Source organism: Dipodomys spectabilis, unplaced genomic scaffold, assembly GCF_019054845.1.
Source record: "Dipodomys spectabilis isolate Male_0828 unplaced genomic scaffold, ASM1905484v1 ptg000609l, whole genome shotgun sequence".
Taxonomy (NCBI): Eukaryota; Metazoa; Chordata; class Mammalia; order Rodentia; family Heteromyidae; genus Dipodomys; species Dipodomys spectabilis.
The window spans coordinates 260021-279561 of NW_024871286.1; the positions used below are offsets into that span (position 1 = coordinate 260021).

The 19541-nt window shown below is 66.3% G+C and overlaps 1 protein-coding gene across 3 annotated transcripts; it reads left to right on the plus strand.

The window, feature by feature from the left end:
• The first annotated feature begins 50 nt into the window (after window positions 1-50).
• Fcho1 (FCH and mu domain containing endocytic adaptor 1) lies at window positions 51-17949 on the plus strand. 3 transcript variants are annotated; one of them, XM_042671275.1, is made up of 30 exons: window positions 2487-2572; window positions 3282-3374; window positions 3712-3770; window positions 3915-4117; window positions 4271-4360; window positions 8042-8133; window positions 8696-8770; window positions 9113-9254; window positions 9771-9923; window positions 10042-10146; window positions 10832-10930; window positions 11050-11146; window positions 11881-11925; window positions 12037-12115; window positions 12436-12460; window positions 12979-13036; window positions 13286-13464; window positions 13548-13572; window positions 13795-13846; window positions 14233-14327; window positions 14402-14668; window positions 15157-15245; window positions 15316-15400; window positions 15483-15591; window positions 15703-15858; window positions 15931-16063; window positions 16753-16952; window positions 17033-17088; window positions 17373-17537; window positions 17778-17949. In XM_042671275.1, the coding sequence occupies exons 5-30, from the start codon at window positions 4334-4336 to the stop codon at window positions 17798-17800; spliced, it is 2631 nt and encodes an 876-aa protein (XP_042527209.1). In that variant the 5' UTR covers window positions 2487-2572; window positions 3282-3374; window positions 3712-3770; window positions 3915-4117; window positions 4271-4333; the 3' UTR covers window positions 17801-17949. The 3 variants fall into 3 exon arrangements, with proteins under 3 accessions (XP_042527210.1, XP_042527212.1, XP_042527209.1); XM_042671276.1 differs by lacking the exons at window positions 2487-2572; window positions 3282-3374 and adding an exon at window positions 51-132; XM_042671278.1 differs by lacking the exon at window positions 3282-3374 and having other exon boundaries at window positions 2480-2572.
• The last annotated feature ends 1592 nt before the right edge of the window (window positions 17950-19541 follow it).

Consider the following 19541-nt stretch of genomic DNA (forward strand, 5'->3'; position numbering starts at 1 on the left):
ACGCCTGGGGGCGGGCGGGCGGCGGCGGCCGAGGGAGGCGCGGGCGCGGGGCGCGGGGCGCGGGGCGCGGGCCGGGCTCGGTGTCAGCGTCGGAGCCGCAGGTGGCGGCGCGGGGCTCGGCCGGGCTTGGAGGTGAGTCGTCTCGGCGTCCCGCGGCCCCTGCGGCTCGCGCCCGCGCGGGTGCGCTCGGGGTCTGGCGGCGGGCGCGAGGCCGGGCGCGGCCTCCCCGGGGGACCGAGGGCCGCGGCGGGACCCGGCCCCCCACCCCCCGCCCGCCCGGGGCCCGCGGGGTCCGCGGCCTCCGCGCCGCTCCCGAGTCCTTCATCCTAAGGCGGAGCCGGCGGGTCGGGCCGCGGGGAAGCGCGCGACCCCCGCAGCAGGTGCACCAGGCCGGTGCGGCCGCGGAGCCCCGGTCCCTGGGCGGGGGGGGCGGGGGGGCCCGGGCGGGGGGGGGGGGAGGGGGGCGGGGGGCCCGGGCGGGAAGAGGGAGGGGAGGGGGGCGGGCGGCCCGGGCGGGGGGGGGGGAGGGGGGCGGGGGCCCGGGCGGGGGGGGGAGGGGGGCGGGGGCCCGGCGGGAAGAGGGAGGGGAGGGGGGGCGGGGGGGGAGGGCTGGGGGGGCGGGGGCCCGGGGCCGGGCCGGGGCGGCCGGGCAGCCCCCTCGGCGGAACAGAGCGCGGGTGGCATTTGCTCTTGGGATGAAAATAAACGGAGGCAAAATGGTGATCTTGGGAGGCCAGGAGTGGTGCGGAGGCCGTGGCGGGGAGGCCCCCGCCCCCTGCCCCGCCCCGCCCCCGGGGTCCCTCCCCGCCCCCCTCCCCCCGGGGTCCCTCCCCGCCCCCCCCCCGGGGCCACCCCGCCCCGCCCCCCCCTCCCCGGCCCCCCCTCCGCCCCCCCCGCCCCTCCCCGCCCCCCCCCGGGCCCCTCCCCGACCCCCGCCCCTCCCCGACCCCCGCCCCTCCCCGACCCCCGCCCCGACCCCCGCCCCTCCCCGGCCCCCCCCCCGGGGCCCCTCCCGCCCCCCCGCCCCTCCCCGCCCCCCCGCCCCCCGCCCCTCCCCGCCCCCCCCGCCCTCCTCGCCCCCCCCCCCCCCCCCCCCCGCCCCCGACCCCCGCCCGGCCTCCGGCCTCCCTGGTGACCTTGGGCCCCGATGGCCTCCGTTTCCTTGGGTGGGAACCGAGCCCTGCGTCCGGCAGCTCCTCAGCGCACGCGCGCACACTCGCTTCTTGCTGGATGGTGATCTGACTCTTGCTTCCGATGGGCATGTCTGTCTGGGGCCAAGAGGACGGTGGGCTTGGCGGCTCCTGCGTGAGCTCCCCCTGTCCGGAGCCTCAGTTTACCCAGTTGTGCTGCGGGCTCCCGGCCTCACCCGCCCTGCCGGGGTGAAACCTGGCCGGTGGCCCGGGTGGCCGGTCTCACCGGCGGGGCTGCAGGGCACACCCTGACCCGCATTCCACCACCCACGCGGGCCAGCCGGGCGCGGGGTGGGGGCCCTGGCAGGGGGGCGACACCCCTGGGTGGGGGTGGTTTTGCCCCCCCCCCCCCCCCCCGCCGGCCCCTCCCTGCTGTGGGCTGCACAGACGTGCTCATTACGGTATTAATTATAATATTGGTGCCCGTCACGGGGTCATGGCTGACCAGGGAGGGGGAGGACGGAGCCAATGCCACGTCTCCACCCCCTGGCAAGGCGGGAAGCAACTGGCCCGCCATGGGTGCTCACCGCAGAGTGCCAGGAAGACTGAGGAGCTCCCGAGGGCCCAGTCACCCTGTGACCCTGCCACGGGCCTCAGCTTCCCCACGCCAACTGGGGTGAGGGGCCTGCTCTGTTTTGTGGTAGCCTGGAGGCCCAGAGAGGTCAGAGGTCCCTCAAGGTCACCCAGCAAGACCTGGGGGCTCTGGACACCCCATTCCAGGTGGGGCCTGGGGCCCCTGCTGACTCAGTGCTGCCTGGCTCTGCGGCTCCCGGGCCCCAGGTTTTCTGGAACTGGTGCATGACCTCCTGCCCTGGGCTGACTGTTTCTGGGCTGGTCTCTGGGTGGTGGCAGGTCGCTCGCTGTGGGGTGGAAGGGAAGGGCCCACACTAATGTTCAAGGGCATCCAGGTACCAGTGTCACCTGGGAAAATTAGCATTTTGAGGTTCTCAGGGAGGGAGAACATGCAATGGTACAAAGCTGGCCCCTCTCGGCCTCAGTTTCCCCCATAGGGCGGGCATTTCTGGCCAGCTGGGGTGGGGTGGCGGGGAGGGTGGGGGCAGGGGATGTGCGTGGATGCAGGGCTGTCATTTATTTTACCACTGTAATCCTGATGATTACCTGTCTGCTGTGCCAGCCCCAGCAGGGCCTGGGGCCAGACCTCAGTTTCCCCTTGGCTTTCCTGTCAGCCTTGGCATTGCAGGAGCCGGCTGGGAGGGTGGGGAGGGAGGGGAGGTGGCGGTTGGTGGCAGCGGGCGGGGTGAGCTTCCTGTCCCCCACATACGCCGCTGTGCTCCTGGAGACGGAAGTTGCCAGGCCCAGTGGCTGTCTCTGAGCCTGCTCTCCCCAGAGCCCCAGCCCACGTGGTGTGTGCCGGCCAGCCGGTGAGTTCCAGCCCCGTCCAGGACGCCCTCCGGCCCCTCCAGGCCCTCAGACCAGAAAGCCACCCTGAGCTGGGCAGTGTGGGTTAGGACACAGAGCAGATGTGACTTCCTGGGTGGGGAGTGGCCCTGCCTGCGGCCTCAGGGCTGGCTCTCGGAGGTGGCCGCGTTAGGGACCCAGGGCCCACATGTGCTGGTGGCTCCAAATAGGTCACAGCAGCGAGGTCCTCATCCCCAGAGTCCGGGGGCTGATGGGCCTCATCTCCACCATGAGGTGGCCATGCAAGGTGGGGTGGTTGCAGCTGGTGCTCAGGGAAGGACCCTAGTGGGGACACGCAAGGGCACCCTGGCTGCTGGGATCCTGGCTCCCCGGTGGGAGGTTTTCCTATGCCACCCCCCTCCCCCGCCTTTCAGCACTGCAGCTGCCTGGCGGGGACCAGGGGCTCAGTTCCTCCATTTTACCTGGTTTAAAGTCGAGCTCTGTCCATAGTGTCCCCCCAGCGATGTGCAGAGTCCACCGCGCTGGGGCCCACCCAGGCTGTCAGCTAAGGGAACTTGAGCTCTGCTGTTCAGGCCTCACACTGGCACCCCACGGCTTCCTTGGGGGGCTTTGTGGAGGCCCCAGCATTGCCTGGCACTGGGGAATGGTTAGTTACGTTTTCCTGGTGAACTTCAATTCGTGCTTGAAAACCCCAGCTGCCACATCCTTCAGGCAGTGCTTCCGCAGCTTTTGAGTCTCCAATCTGCCCATCTCCGACTCCCCATTACCAGACAAAGGGTGGACCTCTGTCCAGCTCTCTCAAAAGTAGGTAAACTGAGGCTTGGAACCGCAGCCTGGCCCAAGCCCCCGCTCAGTCCTTTCTTCGTGGGGCCCAAGGGTGTCTTCATCCTGCGTCCCCAGCCCAGCTCCTACCCCTGCGGCTGCTGCCACCACCTCCACCGCCACCACTGCCATGGTCTATCAGGCAGCTGCTGTTGATCTGCTTAAGGCCATAAATGATGCATGAGCCGGCAGGCTCGGGTGACAGGCAGCCTCCTCCCCACGGTGGCCTGGCCCGGGGTTGCCCTCCGCCCTCCCCCCTCCCCAGGACCGCCCAGGGGGCCTGGGGACTCCAGCTCTGGGCTTCCGCCCTGTCTTGCAGATGGGGAAGGTGAAGTGCTGAGCTGAACACTGAGGCCCACCAGCTGAGCGTGGCTTAGGGTGAGGTTGGGGCCCCAGCCCAGGAAGGTACCTGTGGCAGGTCTTGGGGGGGGGTCAGGAGACAGGGGCGCCCTGGGGCATGGGACCCTCTCCCCGCACTGGCCCTGCCTGGCTAGCTTCTCTCACCAGATTGTCTGCCCACAGGAGCCATCTAGGGGGCTGGCTCAGCCGGCTCGGTGTGGTCTACACCTGTACGCTGCGGTGTGGTCAGCCAAGTAGCAGCGTCCCCCCTGAGCAGGAGACTCACCTGTGAACTGACCCGGCGCTTGTGCGGTCCTGCCCAGTAACTCCTACGTATGCCTAAGAACCCCTGTGCCAAGCCATCAGCCTAGCTGACCCCGGGAGCGGTCAGTATCCAATCCTGTCCCCTAGATGAGGACTCAGGACATGACTGGCCTCTCAGACGCTGGCGGGCCCCCAGGCAGGAACCTCTCAGCTCCTCCCACCCCGTCTGCCCAGCTGGACCGGTATAACTCATGATTCAACCTTACTCTTTCCAGACCGACACCGGGCAGGACCTGCAGGGACCCCCCACATCACCACAGACGTCAGACGTCACCAGGATGTCGTACTTTGGGGAGCATTTTTGGGTAAGACTTTCTACATTTATTTTGGCAGGGTCTTCTGACTTTTATGGAGGAGGGTGGACGGAGTGCCTGTGGGCAGGGTTCAGGCAGGGGGACAGTCTGAGGAGTGAACAGAACTCAGAGGCCTGGCGATGCTGGCAAGGGTGCCAGACGTCATGCACCTAGGACAGAAGCTGAGTGAGACTCCGTGATCTGCAGATTCCACAAAGGAAATAGAGTTAGAAGTCAAACCTGAGCCCAGCTGAGCCTTGGGGAACAGGGTCAAACCAGCTGTGGGTTTCCATCCCCACCTGGACAGCTGGGCCTTTCCTTGGTTTGACACATACAGCCCCTGTCACTCAGCAACACCCAAGCTAGGGATCCCCTGCTGCGACCCAGAGGGGCTGAGCAAGACACATGTGTTCCACCCACCTCTACCCACCTGTCCAACCAGCCACCCACCTATCCATCTGCCCACCTACCCATTCACCCAACCACCCATCCACCCACCTATCCATCTGCCCACCTACCCATTCACCCAACCACCCATCCACCCACCTATCCATCTGCCCACCTACCCATTCACCCATCCATCCACCCACCCACCCATCCATCCACTCATCTACCCATTCACCCATCCATCCACCCACCCAACCACCCATCCGCCCACCTATCCATCTGCACACTTACCCATTCACCCAACTACCGATCCACCCACCTATCCATCTGCCTACCTACCCATTCACCCATCCATCCACCCACCCAACCACTCATCCACCCCCCTATCCATCTGCCCACTCTCCCATCCATCCACTCATCCATCCACCTACCCACCTGTCCATCCATCCACCCACCCACCCACCTATCCATCCACTCACCTATCCATCCACCTACCCAACCATTCATTCACCCATCCACCTACCCACCCATCAACCCATCCACCTCTCCATCTACCCACCTATTCACTTACCCATCCATCTACCCAACCACCCATCCATCTATCCATCCTCCCATCCACCCAACCACCCATCCATCCATCTACCCATCCACCCACCTACCCATACATCCATCTATCCATCCACCCATCAATTCACCCATCCATGCATCCACCCATCCACCCAACCGTCATCCATCTGTCTACTCATCCATCCCCCCATTGGCCCTCTGACTCATTCATTCCCCGTCTTTGTCCAGTCCTCCCTGGTCACTGCCCAGCCCCTGCCCCTTTCTCTTGAAGCCCCCCCCCCCCAGCTTCTGGGCTTCTGGCCAGGGGGAGGGCCAGCCTGACCTCACCTGAGGAGCAGGTGGGCGTGAGGGTGTGGCTGGCCTCCCTGGCAGCTGTGCAGCACTGGATGTGGGGAGGGAGTTGCAGGGGAGGGCGAGGACACCTGCCCCAGGACCAGGCTGGTGAGAGTGGGTACCACATAGGGTTAGGGAAGGAGGGCTGAAAGCCCCTTCCTCAGCTGTAGGCCTGAGCGAGCACTGGAAAGAGGGAGCTCGTTGCTAGGTGACCCGTTGCCCCTAGCAACAAACCTGCTTCCCTCCCCAGCTGGAGAGAACTCCTCTCACTGGCATTTGTTTTCTTAAAGGGACCACATCCTCTTGCTACTTAGGGTGTCAGACCTCTGTTCCCATCCCGAGGGTCAGGCTCTCCAGCCCAACCTCCCAGTGGCCGTGACCCCCACCGAGGGGCTGGGTTTCTCCCAGGGGCTGCTAGCCCTGCTATGTAAGGTGTGGGCTGCTGGTGGATCAGCATCACCCCCGTGCCTACACACACTGTCAGTTATTTTTAATTGCACAAGGTACAAAAGCTGACTGTAGAAAACTGAGATGAGCAAGGAGAAAATAGAAACCACCTCTGACTCCCAGCAGAGACGCCCAGCCCAGGCGCTGAGCCCTGGCCGGGCTGCTGACGGCAGGGAGCCTTGTCTCCCTGAGCCTGGTCCCCACTGCTCTGGTCATGCCAGGGACATCCAGCCAGTGCTTTTAGCTGGCTGCTTGTTCCTGGTGCCTGTCAGACCCAGCCTGCCTGGCAGCCCTGCAGCCAGGGCAGGGGGGACTGGGGAGCCACGGAGAAGTGGACAGGGAAGCAGGTGGACCAGGCAGTGGGTAGCCTGGGGCCAGTCTGGAGTCCAGAGGCCCCTCCCATGGCCCTGGGCCGCCAATCAGCCCCAAGGAAGGCACACACACATATCAGGACTGGGAAATGGGCCAGGAGTTGACTCTGAGTCAAGCCAGATGCTGGCCTGGGCGGCCGTGCCTGGTGCGGCTCACCCGAGGATCCCCGTACCGCTGGCCCAGAGGCCGCTGTGTCCACGCTGTGCCCCAGACATCACCCTGGCGTCCGGGCACCAACGGCTGTCAGGTCCTGCCTGACACAAGGGAACTGCTCTGGAGAGGGAGTGGCACCAACCCAAGGCAGCTCTGTGGCTCTAAGGGACATTGTTGGGGTTTTGTTGTTGTTGTTGTTTGTCAGTCATGGGTCTTGAACTCTGGGTCTGGGCGATGTCCCTGAACTCTTCAGCTCAAGGCTGAAGCCACAGCACCACTTCTGGTTTTTGGGTCGTTAATTAGAAATCAGTCTCGTGGACTTTCTTTGCCCAGGCTGGCTTTGAACCACAATCCTCAGATCTCAGCCTCCTGAGTAGCTAGAATTACAGAGGTGAGCCACTGGCACCCAGCTGGGGGCAGCTTTTGAACAGAGCTTGGAGGGCGTAAGGTCCCACTAGCACTGGTAGAAATAAATGTTTGCTCATTTATTAACAAACTCAAAAGCTTTAGGATTCTGAACCCCATGCTGTGCTGGGTTTTGGTGGGTCCTGAGAGGATGTTTTCACATTGGAAAGAGCAGAAGCACACAACTCCAGTGGCTGACAGTAGTCAATGATTGTGGGGCATGTGGTTCTCAGGACACGTTTGATCCAGCAACCTGACTAAAAGTACATATCATTCAGATTTTTTTTTTTTTTGTTGGTCGTGGGGCTTGAACTCTGGGCCTGGGCGCTGTCCCTCAGCTCTTCAGCTTAAGGCGAGCGCTCTACCACTTGAGCTACAGCGCCACTTCCGGTTTTCTGGTGGTTTATTGGAGATAGGAGTCTCACGGTCTTTCCTGCCCGGGCTGGCTTTGAACCACGATCCTCAGATCTCAGCCTCCTGAGTAGCTAGGATGACAGGCGTGAGCCACCGGTGCCCTGCTTCATTCAGATTTTTGATTCAACATCTTTCCAAGCTTTGTAACTCACTCTCACAAGCATGCACACACACACACACACACACACACATGCCATGCTGGAAAGGAACCCAACGCCTGGAACATTCTAGACAAGCAGTCTGACTCACAGCTGTCACTTGGCATCTACTATCTCCACACAGTCCCTCCTCTCCGTGAAGAAGCCAGATAATCAGACAAGCAAATGGAGGCAGACACACAGACACAAAGAAAGGAGACACAGGGCAAATGAGACTTTTCTCCCTCAAGGTGGGATAAAAAAAAAACCCAAGCTTCTCTCTGATTGGACGCAGTTGAAACCCGTCAGCCAACCCGTCTTGACCACACAGGCAATGCGGCCTGTTGATTGGCTCAGGCCTGAGTCACTCCCAACAGCCAAGGAACAGACTTGTGCGGGTTGGCTCTGCCCTGGCTGTTGTTAGGCAACCTGGAGACTGTCCCTCCCCCTTCTTAGGCTGAACCCCGTTTTACTGCAGGGTGAGAAAAACCATGGCTTTGAAGTCCTGTATCACAGTGTGAAGCAGGGTCCCATCTCCACCAAAGAGCTGGCCGACTTCATCCGGGAGAGGTGAGGCCCCGAGCCCCGCCCTCCACGCGGCTCCTCCCACTCGAGACCACGCCCACAGCCTAGCCATACAAGGCCACGCATGCGCTTCGTGGCCACGCCCCAGGCCCTCGGGGCCACGCCCCCTCCGGCCCCGATTCCTGGACCTTCAGAAGTCCAAGGCGTTCTTGATCCTGCGGACACCCCTTATCCTCCCTTAAAGTCGCCTGGTTTGGGGGCCCCAGTCACGGGGGGCTCCCTGCCCCCAGCCCAAACACCTACATCTGGGGGATTTAAACCGCGCCTCCTCCGGGAGCCAGGCGCGTGGGCCGCCCCTGACCCGCAGCCCGCGGCCGAGCAGCCGGGCGGCGCGCCCAGGCCCGGCCTCAAGAACACGCAGGGATGATTGGCTTTTGTAACGGTCTCAAGAACATACACGGATTGGCTTTTGTAACGTGCAGCTGCTGCTGCGTGTACTACCTTTGTGGTAAAGCGTGTGAAGGGGAAATGGCATTGAAACCGGGAAACTGAGGCCCTGATGGCGCCTCTCACAGGGTGTCTGGAAAGTGCCCTATCCTCCCACCAGGGCCACCGTGGAGGAGGCCTACTCCAAGGCCATGGCGAAACTCTCCAAGCTGGCCAGCAATGGGACCCCCATGGGGTGAGTGCGGCCGGCCACCCAGGCGGCCGAGCCCCGGGGCCTTGGGAGTCCTCCCGGGAGGGACATGTCCTCGCCCCTCCGTGTGCCGGCCACCACCAGCCACCCCTGTGGCCTTCCCACCACGGGCTCAGACAGGAATGGAGCCCTTTCCTGGGCTGAGCCGTGCTGGAGGGGACACTAAGTGGCCAGAGGCGGCCCAGCTTCCTCGAACCCACACCTTAGGAAGAAGGAGCCCACCCTAGGGCTCCTGAGGGTTAGAAAGCTGGGCAGGGCTAGCGCAGAGTGTGTGTTTGAGGCGGAGGCTGGGGGCGGGAGTGGAGTTGGAAGAGTGACCGTCCACAGGACCTTTGCCCCACTCTGGGAGGTCTTCCGAGTCTCCTCCGACAAGCTGGCTCTGTGCCACCTGGAGCTCACGCGGAAGCTGCAGGACCTCATCAAGGATGTGCTCCGCTATGGCGAGGAGCAGCTCAAATCCCACAAGAAGGTGCGTGTCTGGGGCACCTAGCCCGCCGCCCGCTCCCCGGGCCCCAGGAAACCCTGCAGCAGGGACTCGGGTCCGGGGACCCCAGCGAAGGGGAGGCGGGGTACCCTCTGCTCCGCAGAAAAGGAGAAGCTCCAGCTGATATGCAAAGGCTTTCGCCTTTGTCTGAGCACTGCAGGAAAGCGTGGTTCTGTGAAGTGAGGCGGGGTGCTGTGATGAGGGGCTGGGCCTGAACCCCAGCCCCCTCCCACACGCCTGCACCCCAGTAGATGCAGAATCTTGGGGCGCCTTCCCAGTAGCCCCGCATTTGACCCACGTGTTTTGTATCTTTGTTTAAAACCTCCTGTTATGTTTGTTGACTTAGGTGCTTGGGTGAACTCAGGCCTGGGTGCGGGCAAGCGCCCGGCCCCGAGCTGCCCCCCGGGCCCTGAGTACTTCAGATGGGAGACATGCCCGGGGATGGGGGTAGCCGGGCACAGTGGTGTGGGGCATTCTGTGACGGCTGTGCTCGGTCTGCAGTGTAAGGAGGAGGTGCTGGGCACGCTGGACGCGGTGCATGTGCTGGCCGGCGTCAGCCAGCTGCTGCCCAAGTGCCGCGAGAACTACCTGAGCCGCTGCATGGACCAGGAGCGCCTGCGCCGGGAGAGCACCAGTCAGAAGGAGATGGACAAGGTGCTACCGCGTGCACATGCATGCAGGGGACACAGCCCGGGCCACCTGCCCGGCGGGGGCACGCAACAGAGCCGCCCAAGTGTCCTTTCCCAATGCCGCTCCTCTCGGACTCTCCCAGGCAGAAGCCAAAACCAAGAAAGCAGCCGAGGGCCTGCGGCGCTCAGTGGAGAAGTACAACTCGGCCCGGACAGACTTTGAGCACAAGATGCTGGACTCAGCCATGGTGAGAGCCAGGTTCCCTGTCCACCCACGTGTGCAAAAAGCAGATGAGGATCCATTCTGTGCGGAGGCAAGAGGTGGAAGTCTGTTTGAGCTGAGGTGTAGGGTCCATGGAAGACGGGGCAGAGGGGTGGTGGTGGGGAGGACTTCCTGCATGGTTGGATCTGGGCTTTCAGGGGGTGTGGGCAGGGGGCTGAGTCTGGGCCTCTCAAGTCTTTTCCTCCCTGGGATGCTGGAGTCCCTTTGTCTGGGACACCAGACACACCCTTGCGTGCTCACACAGAAAGTGGTCCAAGTGTCTACTTGCTTTATTTGGGGGGGGGGGCAGGGCCTCAGTCTTGATGCCCAGGGACCCTATGCCGAGCCACGCCCCCAGCCAGCTCCTCATTTGCATCCCGAACCACGCCCCCAGCCAGCTCTTCATTTGTATCCTGAGCCACGCCCCCGGCCAGCTCCTCATTTGTACCCCGAGCCACGTCCCCAGCCAGCTCCTCATTTGCATCCCGAACCACGCCCCCAGCCAGCTCCTCATTTGCATCCCGAGCCACGCCCCCAGCCAGCTTCTCATTTGCATCCCGCCCACTCTGGCTCAGGATTGAGCACATCCAAGGGCGTGCCTGGCCAGGTGTCCATCCACGTGTCCTGCTGTCTGTCCCCTTACCCCCCTCCCCACCCCCTCACCCCCACAGCGTTTCCAAGCCTTGGAAGAGACGCACCTGCGGCACATGAAGGCACTGCTGGGCTCCTACGCACACTCGGTGGAGGACACGCACGTGCAGATTGGGCAGGTGAGGACCTGGACTGGGAGCCGGCCAAGGGTGGCCACGGCTGGGAGCAGGTGAGAGCTCAGGCAGGGGCGGCCGGCGGGCCCTGCACGGTCCTCCCGACACTGGGCTGCCCCTTCCAGGTGCATGAGGAGTTCAAGCAGAACATTGAGAACGTCAGCGTGGAGATGCTGCTCCGGACGTTCGCTGAGAGCAAGGGCACCGGTCAGGAGAAGCCGGGTGAGCCCAGGGCGGCCCTGGCTGCCTGCCTCGCGTCTGTGCGGATGCTTGTGCTACTCAGACCCCGGTGGGGCCTTGATAGCCAGGCTCAGCGTGCACAGGCTCAGCGTGCACAGGCTCAGCGTGCACAGGCTCAGCGTGCACAGGTGCTGCGTGGCGGCCCCTGAGGAGTGGGGATCCTGAGCTCCCCACACGGACCCAGGGCAGGCGAGCCTTGAGCCAGGCCTGGGTCTGCCATCCCTTCCTCTCCCCCTGGATGACCTTGGACCAATCAGGGTCTTCACTTCTCCAAGCCTCCATTTTCTTGCCTGAAAAGTGGGATTGACAAAGAATAACATGCAGTAGTCAAACAATATGTGCTGGGCACTGCAGGCACTAAATGTGGGTGAATGGCCTGGACCCCAACTGTAAAAGCCAGGAAGGCCTGTCCCTCCTCTCACGGCCCTCATCGTCTGTGTCCCGGCCGCTTGGCTTGGCTCACAGGCCCAAACCCTCGCCAGCTCAGACCCAAGTCCGACCAGACCACCAAACCCTGGCCAGCTCAGACCCAAGGCCGACCAGATCGGGCCGCATGTGAGCTGTCTGGGCTTGCCACAGCTGGCCACTCATGACCCCATGGGCTTCTGCTCAGGACCTGACTGTGCTCGGATCTGTGTGCCCCGATGTGGCCTGGCCCCAGTGGCCTCGTGGCTCTGTCCAGCTTCAGGCATGTCTGTCTGTCTCTCCTATCTCAGGGCCTCTGGACTTCGAGGCGTATCGTGCAGCTGCACTACAGGAAGGCAAGTAGGCCTGGGCCGGGCGCCCAGGCGGGACTGTGGGGCGGGCGGCGGGAGGAGGCAGGCCTCACTCGGTGGAGGGGCTGGGTTCAGCCCCCGCTCATCTCCCCCCAGCAATGAAGCGGCTGCGGGGAGCCAAGGCCTTCCGCCTCCCTGGCCTCAGCCGGCGGGAGCGAGAGCTGCCTGCAGCTGTGTGAGGAGCCGCCCTGCGTCCCACCGCACCCCGGCCCCCAGGCCCCTTCCGACCCCTGCCCAGGCTGCCCCTGGACTGTGCCCTGCAGCATCTCTGCACGTGCTAATCTAGAACTGTCCCTCTGCCAGAGCTCAGCCAGGCTTCCCAGCCAGCAGAACCTGCTCACGTACCCAGCCTCCCGGGCATAGCCCCCCTCCATCCCCGCTCTGCCCCCTGCTCCATATTCAACCCCCATCCCCAAAGCCTCCCCCAGGTGACCCACTTTGAGACCCTGTGAGTCTGTGTGGCTCTGAACTGACCGATGTGCCTTCCTGTTCCAGAGACTTCCTGGAGCCCAACTCAGGGGTGAGTGCCGGGGGCGTGGCCTCTGGGTGGCACAGGGCAGGGATTTCAGATGTGGGTGTGGCCTATCATTTGGGGCATGGCCTCTGGGTGGCACAGGGTGGGACTTTCAGATGTGGGTGTGGCCCATCATTTGGGGCGGGGCATCTGGGTGGCACAGGGTGGGACTTTCAGATGTGGGTGTGGCCCATCATTTGGGGCGGGGCATCTGGGTGGCACAGGGTGGGGATTTCAGATGTGGGTGTGGCCTGTCATTTGGAGCGGGGGCACCTGAGTGCTGTGGGCGGGGCCTGATCAGAGTCAGGAGCTGGTGGGCATCAGGTAGCTGGAGCTTGGGGCTGGGTTCAAATCTCATGTTAGCTGTGGGCTTCCTGGCCCAAATGGAGGGACTGGTGATCCCTTGGAGCCTCAGTTTCCCCTGGAAGCAAGGGAAGCTGATTTCTGTTTTAAGGTCCAAACTAGGACCTGACAGTGAGGTGGAGAAGTTTTTACTGGGGAAACTGAGCCTCCATCTCCCCCAGATGTGTCCAGAGGTGGACGAAGAGGGGTTCACAGTCCGGCCTGATATGACCCAGAACAATATCCTCTGCAGGGCAGGGCCCGAGTGGGGCATCTGCCTTGTGCACATCTGGGTTGGGTCAGGGACAGGAAGAGAGGCCAGGGGAGAGGGCTGCCCCAGATGGAGAGCCAACTGCTTTCCTGAAGGACAGGCACCATGGTGGGGTTTAGCAGCTGAATAGGAGTGTGCCACGTAGCTGGGCACTGCGAGGGGGTGTGGGCCCGGGCAGGGTGCACTTGAGGTCTGCTGGCTCCTTGACCACCACCTACGCACGGCCGAGCCTTCTCGCTTCTCATCCAGCGACTCGGACTTTGATGATGAGGAGCCCCGGAAGTTCTATGTGCACATCAAGCCCGCTCCACCCCGGGCCCCGGCCTGCAGCTCTGAGGCCTCCGTGGCGCAACTCAGGGCCACAGCCGGCAGCCTCATCCTTCCTCCCGGCCCTGGGGTGAGGTGTGGGAGGGGAGCCTCGGGTGTGTGTGGGGAGCCAGCTGATGCAGCCCAGCCTGACCCTGTCTTGCCTGTCTGCAGGGCACTATGAAGCGCCACTCTTCCCGTGAGTGTCTTGCTCTGGGAAGGGCAAGGAGGGTGAACTGGGCTTGGGCAAGGGGATTAGTGGCCTTTGAACCCAGTTCAAAGGCTCCTGCTGCTCTCTGACCCTCCATCGTGGTGGGGGGGGGGTTGCTCAGTGGTCTTGGCCAGCCCAGCCTGGTCCCCACCTGAGCCGTGTGGAGTGTGGTGGGGGTGACATGGGCTCCAGGGGGGGTCTCTCCTGCAGGGGACACCGCTGGCAAGCCGCAGAGGCCTCGGTCAGCCCCGAGGGCCAGCAGGTGAGTTCCCGCTGTGCCCCTGCGCCTCACCCACCGCTCTCCCACCCTAGGCGCATTGAGACAGTGCAGGCTCTTTTTATTCAGGGCATGTAGCCTTTCTCTTGATGAGCGTTCCTTAAGTCTGGCTGTGTGCCTGTCCTGGGCTGGGCAGGGGGGTCTGGGACCAAGGCAGGTCTTCCTTCTGCTGGCTGGTGTTCAGAACTGTGGAGCCCCACAGAGCCTGATGCCGGCAGCCGGTGGAGGGGGACCCCTAGGAGGCCTCACCGAGGGGTGGCCTCCGGCTGACCCCTGAAGGGGTCAGAGGATCAGGACAGAGTGCCAGACAGGGAACAGCACTGTGGGGGCAGGGCAAGGCAGAGAGCCCATCCCTGTCCCCTGCTCCCCAGCTGCACGGAGAAGCCGCTGTCCTCCGATGAGCAGGTGTCCAAGAGCCTCTTTGGGCCACCTCTGGAGTCGGCCTTGGACCACGAAGACTTCACCGGTGACTGGGAGTAGGCTTGGGATGGGGTGGGGCGCCCTGGTCGGCATGGTCTAAGCAGGCCCCTCCCTCCCTAGGCTCCAGCAGCCTTGGCTTCACCTCCAGCCCCTCCCCATTCTCCTCCTCATCCCCCGAAAATGTGGAGGACTCTGGCCTGGACTCTCCCTCACACGCCGCACCCGGCCCCTCCCCAGAGCCCTGGGTCCCCCGCCCGGGCACCCCCCAGAGCCCACCCAGCTGCAGACCACAGCCCCCAGAACCCAGGGGGACCTGGAGTCTGCCGCGGCCAGACTCCCCACAGCCCCTCATGCCATCGCCAGGCGCCTGGGGGCTGGAGGCTGCAGGTGAGGCCTGTGGGGTGGGGGGGGGGCGGCGGGCTGGGCAGCCCCTGGGGTGTGGGCATGGGCCGGTGGTGGTTGGAGGATGAAGGGCCGCGGTGGGGCAGTGGGCAGCGGGGCAGTGGGCGGCGGGGCAGTGGGCAGCGGCAGCCCGGCAGGGGTTGGGAGTCGGGGAGGTGATTGTGTGCCTGGCCCCCTGGTGGGCTGGCGGTGGGGGGCAGGCTCGGGGCAGGTCCCACCCCCTCCAGAAGTGCAGTGGTCACGGGAGGGGCAGGGGGAAGGGAGGCAGGCAGAGGAGGAGGCCGGGCCAGGTGGAGGTCGCTGGGGGCAGTGGGAGGACACAAAGGTGGGCGCAGATGCGGGCTACAGGGGTGCAGGTGGTCCCCGGGGTCCCTGTGCCCACCCACCACCCCCGTGTGGGTAGGCAGGGCCCCAGGTCTTCTCTAGTTTGGGGTGCAGCCCTGAGCCCCAGCATCTCTGCCCCCCCCCCCCAGACCCGACGCCGGGCGACCCCACGGCCGCGCCCCGGAGAGCCCGCATGCGGAAGGTGGCCTGCCCCTTGGCCCGCAGCCACGGAGACCTGGTGGGTAGGGGGCGGCTGGGGTCCCCTCGGGCCGGGTCGCGTCACCGCCTCACCGCCGCCTCTCCCTCAGGCCCGGTCCCTCAGCCCCTCCCCAGCCCCGCTGGGCGCCGGCACCGCTCCGGAGCGGCCCTGCCTCGCCTCCCAGGCGGCACACGGTGCGTGGGGTGCGTGGGGTGCGGGGCCGACACGGTGGGGTCACTCGCGCCCTCCTGCCCTTCTGACCCCGCTCCCCCACAGGAGTCTCCCGGGGCCCCAGCCCGGTGGTGCTGGGCTCCCAGGACGCCCTGCCGGTGGCCACCGCCTTCACAGAGTACGTCCACGCCTACTTCTGCGGCCACAGCCCCAGGTGCGTGGCGCGGCGGGGGGGAGGGGGGAGGCCCGAGGCCGCGAGGGGCGGGCGGAGCCCCGGGGCCGGCCGGGCCCGCGGGACCCGGTGCCAGGCTCCGTCCCCCCCCAGCTGCCTGGCTCGCGTGACCGGGGAGCTGACCATGACCTTCCCCGCGGGCATCGTGCGAGTGTTCGGCGGGAGCCCGCCGCCGCCCGTGCTCAGCTTCCGGCTGGTGCACACGGCGCCCGTGGAGCAGTTCCAGCCCAACGCCGACCTGCTCTTCAGGTGGGCGCCGCGGCGGGCGGCGGGCGGGCGGGCGGGGTCCCGGGCTGGGGTCAGCGTCCGTGTCCCCCGCAGTGACCCCTCCCAGAGCGACCCGGAGACCAGAGACTTCTGGCTCAACATGGCGGCGCTGACCGAGGCTCTGCAGCGCCAGGCCGAGCAAAACCCGGCCGCCTCCTACTACAACGTGGTGCTGCTGCGCTACCAGGTGGGCCGCGGGGCGGGCCGGCCAATGAGGACTGAGGGGCGGGGCCGGGGCGGGGCTGGAGTGGAGTCTGACAGCCAGTGAGAGCTGGAGGAGTGCGGTGGGCGTGGCTGGAAGGGAGCCTGATAAAAAGTGAGCTCGGGTAGCAGGGTGGGCGTGGCTGGGACTGACAGCTCGAGGAACGTGGTGGGCGTGACCGGGAGCCTGATGGCCAGTGAGAGCTTGAGCAGCGGGGTGGGCGTGGCTGGGACTGACAGCTCGAGGAGTGGCCGGGAGCCTGATGGCCAGTGAGAGCTTGAGGAGCGCGGTGGGCGTGGCTGGGAGACTGCTGGCCAGAGCGCTAGAGGAGCGCGGTGGGCGTGGCTGGGAGACTGCTGGCCAGAGCGCTAGAGGAGCGCGGTGGGCGTGGCTGGGAGACTGCAGGCCGGAGGACTAGAGGAGCGCGGTGGGCGTGGCTGGGAGACTGCTGGCCGGAGGACTAGAGCGCGGTGGGCGTGGCTGGGAGACTGATGGCCGGTGCCGGTCAGTCCCGCCTCTAGTATGCAAACTGCGTTGGAGCCCCGCCCCATTGCCCGGAGGAGCGCATGACGCGCTCCTGCCCTCTGCTGGATGTGCGGGGCAGTCGGCCGCGGCCAAGGGGCTCCGTGCGGGGCGGGGGCGGGCATAGGCTGTGATAGTGTTTCCCCCTGCAGTTCTCCCGTCCCGGGCCGCAGTCGGTGCCCCTGCAGCTCAGCGCCCGCTGGCAGTGCGGGCCGGGCCTCACGCAGGTGCAGGTGGATTACGGCTACCGCGCGGGAGCCACGGCGGTGGCCACGCCGCTCACCAACGTCCAGATCCTGCTGCCCGTGGCGGAGCCCGTGACCAACGTACGCCTGCAGCCGGCCGCCACGTGGTGAGGCGGTGTGCGGGGCTCAGGTGGGGCCGGGGCGCGGGGTGCGGTTCCACCCGCCCTCACGGTCCGTCTCCCGCCAGGAGTCTGGAGGAGAAGCGTTTCGCCTGGAAGCTCCCGGACGTGTCGGAGGCGGGGGGTGAGCGGGGGGGGGGGGGCGGTGGGGAGTGGGGGGGGAGGTTGGACAGGGGGGCGGGTTGGGCAGGGGTGCGGGGGTGAGGGCTGGAGGCTTGCGGGGAAGGTGCCCTGCGCACAGACGTAGCACGGATTAAGCGCCCTGTGGCCAGGCCGCTCCGAGGCCCGGGGTGCGGAGCAGGCAGCTGATGCCACGGGCCACGCAGCCCGACGGTGGGGGCCGAGGGACGCCCGGACCCCCGCGCGGAGGCCGGTGTGCTCGCCACTGACCCCGGCCCCCTCCCCCAGGCTCCGGCCGCCTCTCTGCCAGCTGGGAGCCGCTGTCGGGGCCCAGCGCCCCCAGTCCCGTGGCCGCGCAGTTCACCAGCGAGGGTGCCACGCTGTCAGGTGTGGACGTGCAGCTGGTGGGCAGCGGCTACCGCATGTCGCTGGTGAAGAGAAGGTTCGCTACAGGTATCCGCCGTCCTCGACGGAGGGGGGGGGAAGAGGGGGGAGCATGGGGAGGGCAGCCGCAGGCTTGCTGGGGAAGGCGGGGCCCAGCGGGGAGGGCGGGGCCCAGCGGGGAGGGCGGGGCCGAGGAGGCGCTGGGCCCAGCAGGGAGGGCGGGGCCAGCGGGGAGGGCGGGGCCGAGGAGGCGCTGGGCTGGGGACTGCCTGGAGAAGAGGGTGCAGGAAACCGCCGATCCGCCCTCAGGCATGTACCTGGTGAGCTGCTGACCCCGCCGCTGCGCACCGCTGGTCCTGGTGCTCGTCCGCCGCCCGCTCCTGCCCGACCCAGGGCCTGCCGCCCGCTCTGGCCCAGCCCGGCTGAGCCGAGCCCACCCGGGGCCTGGTCTTTTTCACCCTCAATAAACCGTTCATTTTCATGCTGGGTCCGGTGGTGTTCTGTGGTGTCGACTCCGAGGGGGTCTGAGCTCCCCCTGCGCCGAGCCCCGAGCCCCACAGGTTCGGAGGACGCCGGCCGGGGCGCCAGCCCACAGGGGACTCTGGGTTTGGAAGAGCAGCTGAGGAGACGCTGGTAAAGCCAGAAGGGTTGTGAGGTTCGAGTAGGAGTTTACTAAGGGCAAGGCTTCTCCAGGCGGAGTTAGGAGCTCCGTGAAGCAGCTAGGTCTGGCTGTGCCGGAGAGAGGCCCTCCCCCCCCAGACGCCCCATCCCGGAGACCGCGACTCCCCAGTCCTGGTGCGGCTGGCGCTCCACGCCTCAGCCACGTCTCTGGGCCTTCATTTTGCTGACCCGTTGGAGGTGTCTGCTCAGACTTTTCGGCCCTGACCGGCACGAAGTCATGTCCCCAGTCTCGGCCTCTGGGTGGCCAGGGTCACGGGTAGGAGCCGGCCCGAGGCGGGAGGGGGTGGGGGGGAAACCAGAGCAAGGGGGGGGCCGGAGCCGAGGGCAGGGGGTGTAGGAGCTGGGGGGGTGTAGGAGCTGGGCGGGGGGGTGTAGGAGCTGGGCGGGGGGGGTGTAGGAGCTGGGCGGGGGGGGGGGGTGTAGGAGCTGGGGGGGGTGTAGGAGCTGGGGGGGTGTAGGAGCTGGGCGGGGGGGGGTGTAGGAGCTGGGCGGGGGGGGAGTGTAGGAGCTGGGCAGGGGGGTGTAGGAGCTGGGCGGGGGGGGTGTAGGAGCTGGGCAGGGGGGTGTAGGAGCTGGGGGGGTGTAGGAGCTGGGGGGGGTGTAGGAGCTGGGGGGGTGTAGGAGCTGGGGGGGTGTAGGAGCTGGGGGGGTGTAGGAGCTGGGGGGGTGTAGGAGCTGGGGGGGTGTAGGAGCTGGGCGGGGGGGGGTGTAGGAGCTGGGCGGGGGGGGGTGTAGGAGCTGGGCGGGGGGGTATAGGAGCTGGGGGGGTGTAGGAGCTGGGCGGGGGGGGGGTGTAGGAGCTGGGCGGGGGGGGGGTGTAGGAGCTGGGCAGGGGGGGTGTAGGAGCTGGGGGGGTGTAGGAGCTGGGGGGGTGTAGGAGCTGGGCGGGGGGGGTGTAGGAGCTGGGCGGGGGGGGTGTAGGAGCTGGGGGGGTGTAGGAGCTGGGCGGGGGGGGGGTGTAGGAGCTGGGCGGGGGGGGGTGTAGGAGCTGGGCGGGGGGGGGTATAGGAGCTGGGGGGGTGTAGGAGCTGGGCGGGGGGGGGTGTAGGAGCTGGGCGGGGGGGGGGGGTGTAGGAGCTGGGCGGGGGGGGGTGTAGGAGCTGGGCAGGGGGGTGTAGGAGCTGGGGGGGTGTAGGAGCTGGGGGGGTGTAGGAGCTGGGCAGGGGGGTGTAGGAGCTGGGGGGGTGTAGGAGCTGGGGGGAGTGTAGGAGCTGGGCGGGGGGGTGTAGGAGCTGGGCGGGGGGGTGTAGGAGCTGGGCGGGGGGGTGTAGGAGCTGGGCGGGGGGGGGGGGAGTGTAGGAGCTGGGGGGGTGTAGGAGCTGGGGGGGGGACCGGAGCCGAGGGCGGGGAGGGGGGGAGCCAGAGCCGGGTCGGGCCGCCAGAGCCCGGTTA